General features: G+C 48.1%; 1 protein-coding gene across 9 annotated transcripts in view; it reads right to left on the reverse strand.

Moving 5' to 3' along the window:
• Positions 1 to 4883, reverse strand: part of MACF1 (microtubule actin crosslinking factor 1) — a 339001-nt gene extending 334118 nt beyond the window's left edge. For 2 of the 9 annotated variants that reach the window (XM_043878625.1, XM_043878609.1), the window contains exon 1: positions 1267 to 1530. In XM_043878625.1, the coding sequence (XP_043734560.1) occupies positions 1267 to 1486 (220 nt within the window). In that variant the 5' untranslated portion in view covers positions 1487 to 1530. Of the gene's footprint in view, positions 1 to 1266; positions 1538 to 4792 lie in introns of those variants that run through there. The other 7 variants (XM_043878622.1, XM_043878621.1, XM_043878619.1 and 4 more) reach the window with 5 other exon arrangements.
• Positions 4884 to 14233: the final 9350 nt, after the last annotated feature.

The raw sequence follows: 14233 nt of genomic DNA on the forward strand, positions 1-14233 counted from the left end.
GGTTATTTTGATGGGTGTCTGATATAGCCTTTATCCCACAGGGATGAAGAGCCAAAGAAGGTTGGTAAGCAGCTGAGGAACAGAATCAGGTTTGATTTTGAACAAAATAGTCAGTCATGTGGAGGAAGTGGGGCAGGACTAGAAGGAGGAGAACTATCAGATGGTGTTTGGTGGTACAGGTAGAGATGATAAAGTGGAGGCGGGCAGGGTGCATTGTTCAAAGGACGCAGAAGAGGGAGCAGGACAGGCCTTGGTGATGGATTGAAAGTGGGTGATGTCACTGAACTCCCTGCAGGCACTGCTTTGTCTGTCTTTCTATCTGCACTCTGGCACCAACGCCTCCTGAGAGGCTGAGCACAACCCACGGAGGCAGCTCCGGATCCATCCTTTGGGGGAAGCAGCAGAGAAAGCGCTTCCCCTTTACTGAGCCAAGAACCGTGCTAAGAGCTTTATATACATTTTCTCCTCTAATCCTCACAAGAGCCCTGCACAGAAAGCATCCTCAAGAGGAGGAAGGTGAGGCTCAGGCAGCAGTGAGAGACTTGCCCAGAATCACACAGCTGGTCAGAGGCGGGGCCACAGTCCAGCACCCCCCCTCTCTGATTCCAACATCTGGGCTGGTGACCACTGCCCTGGCAACGGTTCTGTTGCTCAGCAAAGGGGCAGCAGCACAGCCTTCACCCTGCAGAAAGGGTAAGCAGGAACCACATTTTTAGAAGCAATGGGAGTGAAACTGCCTTCTCCCAGGACTTTATTCCAAGGAAATAACTCAATGAAGTCAAGTGTTTTGATTCATAAAGATGTTCACTGCAGCATTGTCTATTGTGGCCAACAAAAAAAAAAAGAAAGAAAAATGAGTAGGATTCTTAAAATCATGAAATATTACACAGCCTTTAAAAATGGTAACTATAAAGCCTGAGATGTCATATGGAAAATCTTTTTGATGTAGGGGTGAGTAGAAAAATCAGATCCACAATAGTATATGAGCCATGAAGGCAACTACATGGAACATACAACTGCATGGGGACCAAGGCAGGGAAGAAGATGAAAAACGAAAACAGGTCTCATGTTAGCACACAGGGAGTAGGAGTGGCGGACTTTCCTCTTTCAAATTGTTCTTTAATGTCTTTTCATCATCCTTCCAGTAGTAATAACTCCAAACCGGACTCCAGCTGGCTTGTTGGAGAGCCCAGGAGAGGGCCCCTCCACCAACCCACCCCCAGCCAGGACACCCACAGCACCCAGCTCACTCCAGGCCTCTCTTACCAGCGACTCTGACCACAGCACGCTCCGCAGGGTCCAGCACCGAGTCCTGGCTTTTCCGTTTCTTCTGCTCATGCAGTGGCAGATTCCAGGGTAAGGTATCCCCTGGGGGACAGGGAGACAGGCTCCCTGACCGCTCACTCCTGTAAGACCGCTCACTCCGACATGACCGCTCACTCCGGCATGACCGCTCGCTGAGTGTTTCTTCATCTGAAGAAGACATGGCCCAGGCCGGGGCTGCAGCTGGAGGGCCTGCAGCCCCTGGAGGAGTGATCTGTAGGGGAGAGGAGCGCACGTGAACAGACCGAAGGGGTTGCAAAACGAACGCTGGGACTAGGGAGGCAGAGGTTCTAACCCTGGTTCTGCCACAGACTTGATCTCTTTACCTCTCTGAACCTCAATTTCCTTATCTGTAAAATGGGGATGTTTCATGGCAAAACTAATTCATGGGGCTTGGGGGAAATCACATGAAGTAATGTATATGAAGGTGTCCATAAGTCTTAAAACACTGTAAAAGTTAGCTCCTATTGGGGACTTCCTTAGTGGTCCAGTAGTTGACTCCGCACTTCCTTGGCAGGGGGCACAGGTTCAGTCCCTGGTGGGAACTAAGGTCATGCATGGTGTGGCCAAATAAACACACAAAAGTTACCTCCTATTACTAGAAGCACTATTTCGGTTACTTGGTACTTGGGTACTTAAGCTTACAGGTTTCACGGGTAGAAATATCTGGATTCAAGTTCTTTGTTGTTGTTCAGTCGCTAAGTCATGTCTGACTCTTTGTGACCCCATGGACTGCAGCACACCAGATCTCCCTGTCCCCCATTGTCTCCCGGAGTCTGCCCAAGTTCATGTGCGTTGAATCAGTGAGGCCATCCAATCATCTCACCCTCTGTCGCCCTCTTCTTCAGCCTTCAATCTTTCCCAGCAAGTTCTACCCCATCATTTACTAGCTGTTTGACCCTGGGGAAGCCATTTAAGTCTTTGAGCCTTGGAATCCTCATCTATAAAAGGGGGATGTAATAGTAACTATCTCATAAGGGTATTTGCACGGACTAAAAGAGATCCTTCAGGTAAAGTGCTTAACAGAGTTCGGTATCCAATAAGCACTCCACAAACGTCGTCTATTATTACATTCCTGTTCTACTTACCTCCCGGGAATGTTGTAAAGATAAAACAGGGCAACAGATGGGAAATATTTTCAAAAAGCTAAAGCATGATCTCAATGTTAGGCATGATACAAACCATGGGTTAGAAAAGGCAGAAATTCTTGATTTCTCCTGTACCGCCTCTGGCAAATCCATTTTTTAAAAGTTTAAAAAGTACTAAACTTGAAGTAAGACAGACCTGGGTGTACTTTCTGGTTTGACCACTTAAAATTGGTATGATCTAGGGCAAGTCATTCCACTTCTCTGAGACTCAGTTTCCCCATCTGCAAAATTGGGGTAATATTTCAGCTTCTAAGTTGCTGTCTTAAGAACAAAGCAAATGTAAAAAAACTGGCTGTTGCCATACATGGCACCTAAAGCATAGGATAAAATGTTCCTTTGCCTATTCTATTCCAAGGGGTTGTTGTAGAAGTAACTGGCACAGCATGGGAGTGGGGAAGGTGGTACAGAAAGTCCATTTTTCTGGTCGGTTTAGCTACATGAGGGATCTGAGTGGAAACACAAACACTCTGAGGCCAGCTGGGCTCCACCAGCCAGACTGGGCAGGCTTCCCTCAGCCAGGTCAAGTTCACTTCCCAGAACCATCTGCTATACATGGCCCACCACCCCAAGGGCCCCATCAGAGCCCCTGTGGTTCATGCCTTCAACCCCAAACCCAGTCCAAGCAAACAGCTCTCACTGGGGCTTCAGGGTCCAGGGAGGGCAGGAGACTGTCGCCTTTCCCTTATGGGAAATACCAGCACAGAGAGACAGGGAGGTGGCCTAAATGTCTGGACACCATGGGTCTCTGGGCACAGCTCCTCCTGGATTCTGGGAATCTCAGACTGGAGGCAGCAAGAGGCAGAAACACCTTCTGGGTTACTGGCAGATCCCCATCATAGGCCCAGAGTGAGGAGAGATAACAAAAGAAACAGCAAATGGTGCAGGAGGCTTCTAGGCAGCCTCCGGCAGGCAGAAGAGCCCTGCCAGGACACCGCCTGGGCCAGCAGCATCTGGGCCTTCTTCCCCTGGAAGATCGAGAAGGAATCCAGCCCCCGAAAGGCAGAAAGGAAAGGACCTGGGTCCTGGTACAGCTCTGCCTTTTATTCTAGCATGTAACCCCCATTACCTTCTGGTGTCCGCCTCCCACTTCCGTTAGCCAAGTCAGGTGCATAAGTGACCGCCCCCACCGCGGGGAACTTAGGGTCGTCCTTCCATCTCCGTACTCAGCCCTGGGCAGGAAAACGCCCCTCCTCTCAGACCACCTGCTTCCTCCCCGAGACGCCCATTTTACTACAAAGGCCCGCTCAGCCAAGGCCTCCAGGCTGAGAACCGGTCTCTCCAGCTCTACCCGGGTCAGTCTCCAGACCCCCACGAACACCTGTTTGACCTCGCGGCTGTCGCCCCACCCCTCGGTCACCTGAGCCGCTCCATCAATTGTCTATTCCCGGGAGCGCGCGCCCACGCCCCCAACCCACTCCAAAGGTCGCAGGCCAGGTCGGCGACCGGCCCCTCACCTGCAGCTCTAGGGTGGCGGGCCTTTCCCCCTCACCACTTCTCCACGGCGGGGGAGGGCGCGCCGAAGGCCAGAGGCGACTGGGGTGGGTCCGCGTGCCCGCCGCGCGCGGTTGACAAAGAGCGGGGCCGCGCCATGCGGACGCGCGACCGGGGACCGATCAGGCGCCCCGGCCAGCGGCAGAGACCCGGAGCCCGGCAGCCAGTTTCCCCTCCCGGCCCTGCCCGCCCCCGCAGGACTCTTGCCCGGCCCAGAAGGGCTAGGTGTCCCATTTTCCCGGAGAACACGCCTCCCTTTGGCCCGGGCAGTGCCCGCCGAGGGAAACCCCGGCGCGCGCTCGACGATGCCCGCCGCCCGCCGCCCGGGCTGCAGGTGCGAGGTCCGGACGGCCGCGATGCCCGCGCCTGTCAACCAGCCTTCCAGCTGCCGCCCGCTACCCTGGATCAGGCGCGGCCGCCCCGCGCGAGCAGGCACCGCACCCCGGCCGCCGCGGCGCACCCCGAGCGGACGGGAGGGGAGCCCGCTGCCAGCCCAGCGCCCCGCGCCTTACCCTGGGAACCCGTGCGGCGGAGGACCGGCGGCGGCGGAGGCGGCAGCGAAGGCGGCAGTGGCGGGGCGCGCCCCGAGCAGGAGCGCAGCGGAGGGGAGCGCCGCCGAGCCGAGGGGAGCGGCTCCCACAATGGCCGAGCTCGCGGCGCCGAGCCCCCCGCCCCCCGCGCCCTAGCGGCGGCGGCTGAAGCGGAGCCGGCGCAGCCGCCCAACTCGCTCCCCCACCCCCGGCGCCGCCCCCCGCCCCCCGATGCGCGCTCCCCGCCCTGCACCCCACCCGAGGCCGTTTCCGCGCGCCCCGCGCGCCCTCCGCACTGACCCCGCGTCCTGTCGCTGCCCCCGGGTCCTCTCTCTGGGTCCTTCCCCCGTTGACTCCTCCCCTGCGGCCGCTCGCATCCCCGGGGCCAGCTCACACCCCCACATTCCCCGCCCACGTCCGGCGCCCTCTGTGTCTCGGCCCCGCGGCCGCTCGCTGACCCGGGCCTGGCTCACGCGGCCCGCCCCCTTGGAGCTCCTCATCCCTGGTCCCGGGGGCGCTCTCCCAAGCTGCGGGGCTCTCAGCCCGGTCCCGGGTCTGGAACCCGCCCGTTCCCCTGCCTGCTCCCATTTTTTGCCTGCATCCCCTAAACCCATCCGTGTTCCGTCTCTGCCCCTAGGGCTCCTGCTCCCCGTTCTGAGAGCGCCCTGCCGGTCCACTTACCCGCCGGGCTTCGGGAACTGAATGTAGGAGGGACCAGAAGGAGGCCCCGTCTTCCCCTCAGGGTGAAAGGCAGAGTGGAACCAGGCCCCAGGAAAACACTCAGACTCTGGTTTAGACAGCAGCAGCCGCCCCATTCAGAGCCTTGGAAGAGGCGTCATCCACGGAGAAAACATGTTTTGAGCTGCTTCTGTATGCTCTGCCTAATAACACGGTAAATAACTGCCTTCAATGCTCTCCTAGTACGGATCCATGAATATGTCCAGAGAAAGAAGGGTATTTGCCTAAAGTCACTTCACTAGTAGGCTGCGCAGCAACGGTTACCATTTGGGGAGCCTCCTGGGAACAATGCAAGGTGCCTGACCTGGGTCGCACCACAGGTAATCCACACCATGCTGTTCATTCATTCATTCAACAACTATGTACCCCGTGCCAGACACTGTGACCAGTGCTAAGGATACAGTGATGTGTATGGCCCCTGTCCATTGGCTCCACTGGGTTAGCAGTAAAGATGGACAAGTAGCTATAAATCATGGCACCCCATGAGGCAGTGTTATCAATACTTTAATTTCTGGAGCTGGAAACAGATTAGATGATTTACTCAGTCATCTGGGAAGATTATAGTCAATCCAAGACTGGAATCCAGTGTCTTCACACCCCACCTTCTGTGGTTATTTTTCACCATGACTGTTGAGGAAATGTGGGTTGGATCAACTTACAGGGGATCTTGACCTTCAAACTGAGGAATTTGGTCTAAATGAGGTGGTTATAAGCTGCCCAGGAAGGTGGAAAGCAGAAGGATGAAAAAAACCAAAGAGGGGTTCAAGGTAGGTGTGGGTGGTGAGAAATGGAGTATTTCCTGCCATATCAATAAACAAGGATATCACAGTTATCATGGATTCTAGCCCTCCAGGGCAACCAGGAAGGAGAACAAAACCTTTGATGGGCAGTCATCAGGCTGCAGCTACTCCTTATGGTGAGCACTGAGGAAAAATACAGGATTGCTGGCCCCAGATAGCTGAGATGCATATGAAAGAAATGATTTCAGTGAGCCCAGACTCTTGCATCTTCCCATACATAGAAAAGCACTGAATTTCTTAACTTGAGGTATCTGGTTTTCTTTAATTCATGAAAGTACTCTTGATGTTCAGACTACCTGCCCTTTGTTACAAACTTCTATATCACTTGACTCCCCCCATCCCACACCAACCTCAACCCCCCTCTTCAGAGAAGTTCTCTCAGGGTTATTTGAAATGCTGTCTCCCAGCTTGAAGTCCTAAAAATTCCCACCAAATAAAATATAACTCTCAACTGTTAGGTTGTGACTATTACTTAAGTCGTCAGCAGTTATGCTGGGGGACTACTGCAATGGTCCCAGCAAGAGGTAATGAAGCTCTGATCCTGAGAAGGGACAGGGGGGATGGGAAGGGATGTTTTCCACTCACTGAAACCTTTTAGGTTCTTGTTTGCATGCATTCCCCCATTAAGAAGGGAAAGGAACTGTCATTTGCTAAAGTTTATTAAGGACTAGGCAATGCTCTGGGTATTCTGTGTATATTATCTCATTAACTCCTCCCCATAACCTTGTACAGCAGGTATCTTTATTATCCTCATTTTACAAATAAGGAAACAAAGACTTTCAGAGCTTGTGTGACTTACTAAAGCCCAGAAAGCAAACTAGTATTGAGGCTTGGGTTAGAGCCAGGCCTCCCTCCAAACCTCATGCTCTAACCACCAGTCTCCACTGTCTGCTGCTATTGTCATTTAATCACTCAGTCATGTCCAACTCATTTGCGACCCCATGGACTGTAGTCTACCAGGTTCCTCTGTCCATGGGATTTCCCAGACAAAAATGCTGGTGTAATTTGTCATTTCCTTCTCCCCTCCACTGTCTGAAGCCAAGGCAAAGAACCCAAGTCCTTTGATTCAGTCAAGTGTTCTTTTCCTTGGACTACATATAATGCTTAGACTTGCAGAGAAAGGTCAGGAGTCCATAGTTGTAAACTAAACAGTACCTGGACTAACAGTGCCAGTCCCCGTGTAGGATGTGTCTCTCCACAGAAACCGGTAGAGGCCTCAGACCAGGAGAATTCTCCAGCCTGATTCTGAAGTTCCTTTATGCCTGAGACACAAAGCTGAAAAGGCAATAAAGGAATCGTTCTCAGCTTAGAAATGAACGCAATAGTCCTTCCCTGGTGAGAGCAGAACAGGGGTGCCATGGGGGAAGACCAGCTGAACACATAACCAGAGTGTGGGGAGCCTAGGGATGAAGCTGAGTCTCCTCAGGGGCAGGATCTGTGGGCTGGGGCCTTGCGAGGCCGGGCCAGCTGAGGGGAACCCTTGGGGGAGGGCTGTCGAGTCCCTAGGATGCCTGCAGTCCCTGCCTCTCTAACTAGACAACATGGACAGGTTTTGCTCCTCTCCACTCTCAGTGTCCTTCCCAAACCTGACCACCAGTCTTGTCCTGAATTAGTCATGTCGTGGGCTAGGAGAAGGTGGAGCTTCCAGAAGCTTCTGGACTTAGGACATTCGGTTGTGTCTGCCTGAGGCTCTAGCTCCAGCCGTGCTACCCTGCCTGGGGGTTGAGCTGCTGGTGCCATGTGCCAAGCTCTTTGCAGCTGGCAGCTGGCCAGTAACCTTGGGCTACTGGGCTTCGATTCATTTTAGCAATTTTTTATGGAGGAATACTACGTGCTGAAGACAGTTTTGAGTACTGTTGGGAACACAGATGTGAATCCAATCAGGTCTTTGTCCTTGAGGAGTCACAGGGTGATAGAAGGGACAGGCATTTAAAAATGATTCCCTTCTGGACTTCTCCAGTGGTCCAGTGGTTGAGACTATGCGCTTCCACTGCTGGGGACTCAGGTTTGATCTCTGATTGGGGAAGTTCCACATACTGAGCAGTGTGACCAAAAAAAAAAAAAAAAAATTATTCCCTTCTATCAATAAAATTTCCTCTGAGCCTGATAAATATTCTCCTTTACTGTCCCTTATTTCACTAACTAAAGGTCTCTGCTAATTCCCTCCAGAAATTTGTGGCCTTGGAACTCGGGGACCTCACACCCCGTATACTTTAGCAGGGTTCTTTCCTTGGAGGGGTGACGAAACAACTTTTTATCCTGCTTGGAGTCCTGAACTAGGTTCCCAGATTACTACTTGGGCCACCCGCTTTCTAGACACATCAGAAGAATGACATGTACTCTAACCTATCCATTCAGCAAACCCTCATTAAGCAGCAACTCAGCGTCAAGCACTAAGATTTGTGCTGATTCATTTTAAAATGAACCAGACAAGCATGGCCCCTGTCCTTGTGTTGCTCACAGTCTAGGTGGGAGACAGACAAGCAAAAGGGCAGTTATACTTCCACTGATTCATGCTGCAATGGGGAAAGTACAGGATATATCCTGGAAAGGAAAACAGAGAAGGAACACTTTCTAGAAGCTCAAGGCCAGGTATTTTTACCAAGCATTTCATCTTTGTTCTTCTAGGTCTTCATGCCAATGGAAATTTTCATTGGAAAGTTTCAGGGAAAAGCTTGCCCTTCAACACTGACTTTTCCTTCCACTATTGTCCTCTGTCCCCACCTGCTCCTCTGGACTCTCTGGAATCAGACAGGTGTCTCACTGAAGGTGAAGATGAAACATGAGCATGTGTGGAGGCTGGAGCCCTGTAAAGGTCAAGTATCCAAACAGAGGAAATAGCCCAGAATCCCCAAACTAGGAGGGACCTTACAAATTTCTAAGCTCTGCCTGGAATGTTTCCCCTCTGATCTTTCTCTGATTCCCCTAGCCATACACAGATGACTTCCAGACTCATGTCCCATCTGTAACTTTGTTCTCATCTCTTTCCTCCTAGCTCCAGACTCACATCCAGCTGCTTCCTTGACATCCCCACCCCTACCTGGATGTCTCAAAGACACCTCAAACTCAAAATGCCCCATGTGGAACTTTGATATCTGCCCTAACCACCCACAAAACTGTTCCTCTCCCATCTTGGCCATCTCAGAAAATGGCTCCACTACCTGCCCATTTACTCAAGGCAAAGATCTAGTAGTTACTCTTGATTTTTCTTTGTCTTATCCCCCTTATCCCCATCAGAAAGTTCTGACAAACTGCCTCCATAATGTATTCTGAATTCATTTGTTTCTTCCGCTTTTCTCTTACTATTAATGCCTTAATCCATTGCTCACCTGGACATCTGGGCTTACCTTCCAAATCACCTCTGTTTCCTCTCTTGCTCCCACCCCCATTTCAATCCAAGAAGCAGCCATAGTGAATCTTTTTAAACATAAATCATGTCATGCACAGTTCCAATTTGCACTTAGAATAAAATGGCCATAACACTTTATACAATCTAGTCCTTGCTTAGACCTAATCTCTAGATTCTTTAGTCACTGGACTCCAACAAATCAGACCATCTTTCTCTTCCTTTAATAAACAAATCTCATTCTTATCTTGGGGCTTTGCAGAACTGTTCTGGTTGCCTACAACTACCCCCTGCCTAAATTCTTTGCATAACTGGGGTCTCTTTCATCATCCAAGACTCAGTTTACAAATCACCTTCACAAAGAGTCCTTTTTTGACTACCCATCTAATGTAGCCATCTCATTTAAACCTTATTTTATTTCCTTCATAACATTTGTCACTTTTCCATCATCTTGCTCATGTGTTTACTTGTTGATTTTCTGTCTCCTTCTCCAGGATGCTTTATGAGTGGGAGGACCGTGTCTGTGCTCTTCACTGCTCTATCCCTACAGTGCGGGTCACATGGTAAGCTTTCAACAGACACTTGTCAAATGAGCAAAAGAATAGGCAAGTGAATCAATGAAGTGAGGACAGCAGCAGAAGGGACTTACATTCAGAGAGATCAGTGTGTACAAAGACCTGAAGTTGAGAGGATAAGGTACTCAGAAAATTGAAGAAGTTCAGAATAATTGACATGAAGAATGCTGGGGAGTAAGTTGTCCAAAATGAAGCTGGGGAAGTAGTTGGGAGAGATCATGTTGAATGCTGTGCTTTGAAATTTGTTCATCTTATAGCTTAAAATTTGTACTCTTTCACCAATCGTTCCCTATTTCCCCTACCCTCTAGTCCCTGCAATTATTTTTCTACTCTTTGTTTCTATGAGTTTGACTTCTTTTCCTTCTTTTTTAGATTTCACACATAGTGATGCTGTACAGTATTTGTCTTCGTCTGGTTTATTTCACTTAGTAAAATGCCCTCAGTGTCCATCCCTGTTGTCATAAATAACAGGATTCCTTATTTTTCATGGGTGAGTAATATTCCCAATATCAATAGATGAATGGATAAAGAAGATGTGATATCACACATTGTCTTTATCCATTCATCTATTGATGGACACTCAGATGGTTTCCATATTTTGGCTATTGTAAGTAATGCTGCAATAAAAATTGAGTGAAGGTATCTCTTATTTTCTATTTTCATTTCCTTTGGATGTATACCTATAAGTGAGACTGCTGTATCATATGATAGTTCTATTTTTAATTTTTTGAGGGAACTTTATACAGTTTTCCATAGTGGCTGCACCAACTTATCTATCAGTAGTGCACAAGAGTTCCATTTCTCCCCATTCTCACTAATACTTATTACTTATCTTTTTGATGATAGCCATTTTAACATTTTATTTTTATTTTTTTAATTAAGAAATTATTTATTTATCTGACTACACCAGGTCTTAGTTGTAGCATGCAGGATCTTTTATCTTCCTTGCAACATGCGGGATCTTTTCTTTAGTTGTGCCCTGTGAAATCTAGTTCCCTGACCAGGGATCAAACCTAGGCCTCCTGCATTGAGAGTGTGGAGTCTTAACCACTAGGCCACCAGGGAAGTCCCTCATTCTAACATTTTAAACAGGGAAAGACTTTATCCTGTATGCATTCTAGAAAAAAAACCACAGTAGGTATTGTGGGAGAATAGACGCAGGGAGGCTGAATTGAGTGTGAGAAAGCCCCAACAGGTGCCAGTGAGAAGACATCTAAACATGTCCTGGCAAGACAAGGTCCTGGACAAGAGTGATTGTGCTGAAAATGGGGAGAAGTGCATAGAATCAAAGGTATATAGAATGGCACCAATATGACTTAAGGATGAACTAGATTTAGAGGGTGAGGGAGAAGAGATGCCAAGAGTGACTTCCAGATTTCTGTCTCAGGCAGAGTGATGGTGTCATTCTCTAAGGTTACCTAGAAAGAAGAGCAGGTTTGGGAGAAAGATGCTGTGTTCATTTTGAGACATGTTCCCTTTGAAGTGTCCTTGGCCTACATAGTAGAGATGGAGTAGCATGATGGAGTAGCCATCATAGTCAACAAAAGAGTCTGAAATGCAGAACTTGGATGCAGTCTCAAAAATGACAGAATGATCTCTGTTCATTTCCAAGGCAAACCATTCAATATCACAGTAATCCAAGTCTATGCCCTGACCAGTAATGCTGAAGAAGCTGAAACTGAATGGTTCTATGAAGACCTACAAGACCTTCTAGAACTAACACCCAAAAAAGATGTCCTTTTCATTATAGGGGACTGGACTCCAAAAGTAGGAAGTCAAGAAACACCTGAAGTAACAGGCAAATTTGGTTTTGGAGTACAGAGTGAAGCAGGGAAAAGGCTAATAAAGTTTTACCAAGAGAATGCACTGGTCATAGCAAACACCCTCTTCCAACAACACAAGGGAAGACTCTACACCTGGACATCACCAGATGGTCAAGTCCAGAATCAGATTGATTATATTCTTTGCAGCCAAAGATGGAAAAACTCTATACAGTCAGCAAAAACAAGACCAGGAGCTGACTGTGGCTCAGATCATAAACTTCTTATTATCAAATTCAGAAAGTAGGGAAAACCACTAGACCATTCAGGTATAACCTAAATCAAATTCCTTACAATTGTACAGTGGAAGTGACAAATAGATTAAAGGGATTAGATCTGATAGACAGAGAGCCTGAAGAACTAGGAACGGAGGTTCGTGACATTGTACAGGAGTCAGGGATCTAGACCATCCCCAAGAAAAAGAAATGCAAAAAGGCAAAATGGTTGTCTGAGGAGGCCTTACAAATAGCTGTGAAAAGAACAGAAGTGAAAGGCAAAGGAGAAAAGGAAAGATATTCCCATTTGAATGCAGACTTCCAAAGAATAGCAAGGAGAGGTAAAAAAGCCTTTCTCAGTGATCAGTGCAAAGAAATAGAGGAAAACAATAGAATGGGAAAGACTAGATATCTCTTCAAGAAAATTAGAGATACCAAGGGAACATTTCATGCAAAGATGGGCTCAATAAAGGACAGAAATGGTATGGACCTAACAGAAGCAGAAGATGTCAAGAAGAGGTGGCAAGAACACACAGAAGAACTATACAAGAAAGATCTTCACAACCCAGATAATCACGATGGTGTGATCACTCACCTAGAGTCAGACGTTCTGGAATGTGAAGTCAAGTGGGCCTTAGGAAGCATCACTATGAACAAAGCTAGTGGAGGTGATGGAATTCCAGTTGAACTATTTCAAATCCTAAAAGATGATGCTGTGAAAGTGCTGCACTCAATATGTCAGCAAATTTGGAAAATGCAGCGGTGGCCACAGGCCTGGAAAAGGTCAGTTTTCATTCCAATCCCAAAGAAAGGCAATGCCAAAGAATGTTCAAACTATCACAAAATTGCACTCATCTCACATGCTAGTAAAAAAATACTCAAAATTCTCCAAGCCAGGCTTCAACAGTACGTGAACTGTGAGCTCCAGATGTTCAAGCTGGTTTTAGAAAAAGCAGAGGAACCAGAGATCAAATTGCCAATATCTTCTGGATCATTGAAAAAGCAAGAGAGTTCCAGAAAAACATCTACTTCTGCTTTATTGACTATGCTAAAGCCTTTGACTGTGCATCACAACAAACTGTGGAAAATTCTTAAAGAGATGAGAATACCACATCACCTGACCTGCCTCTTGAGAAATCTGTACGCAGGTCAGGAAGCAACAGTTAGAGCTGGACATGGAACAACAGACTGGTTTCAAATAGGAAAAGGAGTACATCGAGGCTCCATATTGTCACCCTGCTTATTTAACTTCTATGCAGAGTACATCATGAGAAATGCTGGGCTGGAAGAAGCACAAGCTAGAATCAAGATTGCCAGGAGAAATATCAATAACCCCAGATATGCAGATAATACCACCTTTATGGCAGAAAGGAAAGAGGAACCAAAAAGCCTCTTGATGAAAGTGAAAGAGGAGAGTGAAAAAGTTGGCTTAAAACTCAATATTCAGAAAACTAAGATCATGGCATCTGGTCCCATCACTTCATGGCAAATAGATGGGGAAACAGTGGAAACAGTGTCAGACTTTATTGTTTTGAGCTCCAAAATCACTGTTGATGGTGACTTCAGTCATAAAATTAAAAGACGCTTGCTCCTTGGCAGAAAAGTTATAACCAACCTAGACAGCATATTAAAAAGCAGAGACATTACTTTGCCAACAAAGGTCCGTATAGTCAAAGCTATGGTTTTTCCTGTAATCATGTATGGATGTGAGAGTTGGACTGTAAAGAAAGCTGAGTGCTGAAGAATTGATGCTTTTGAACTGTGGTGTTGGAGAAGACTCTTGAGAGTCCCTTGCACTACAAGGAGATTCAACCAGTCATTCCTAGAGGAAATAAGTCCTGAATATTCATTGGAAGGACTGATGCTGAAGCTCCAATACTTTGGCCACCTGATGTGAAGAACTGACTCATCTGAAAAGAACCCAGATGCTGGGAAAGATAGAAGGCAGGAGGAGAAGGGGATGACAGAGGATGAGATGGTTGGATGGCGTCACCAACTCAATGGACATGAGTTTGAGTAGACTCAAAGAGTTGGTGATGGACAGGGAGGCCTGGCGTGCTGCAGCCTATGGGGTTGCAAAGAGTCAGACACAACTGAGCGACTGAACTGACTGACTGGCCTACACATTAGAGATCCCCAGGCCTGGAGTTCAGAAGAAAGGCCAGGGCTGGAGCTAGATTTGGGAGCTGTCTGCATAAGGATGGAAAGTGAATTCATGTTGTACTCACCCAGGGCAAGTGTAAAGAG

Source organism: Cervus elaphus, chromosome 20 (assembly GCF_910594005.1).
Source record: "Cervus elaphus chromosome 20, mCerEla1.1, whole genome shotgun sequence".
Classification (NCBI taxonomy): domain Eukaryota; kingdom Metazoa; phylum Chordata; class Mammalia; order Artiodactyla; family Cervidae; genus Cervus; species Cervus elaphus.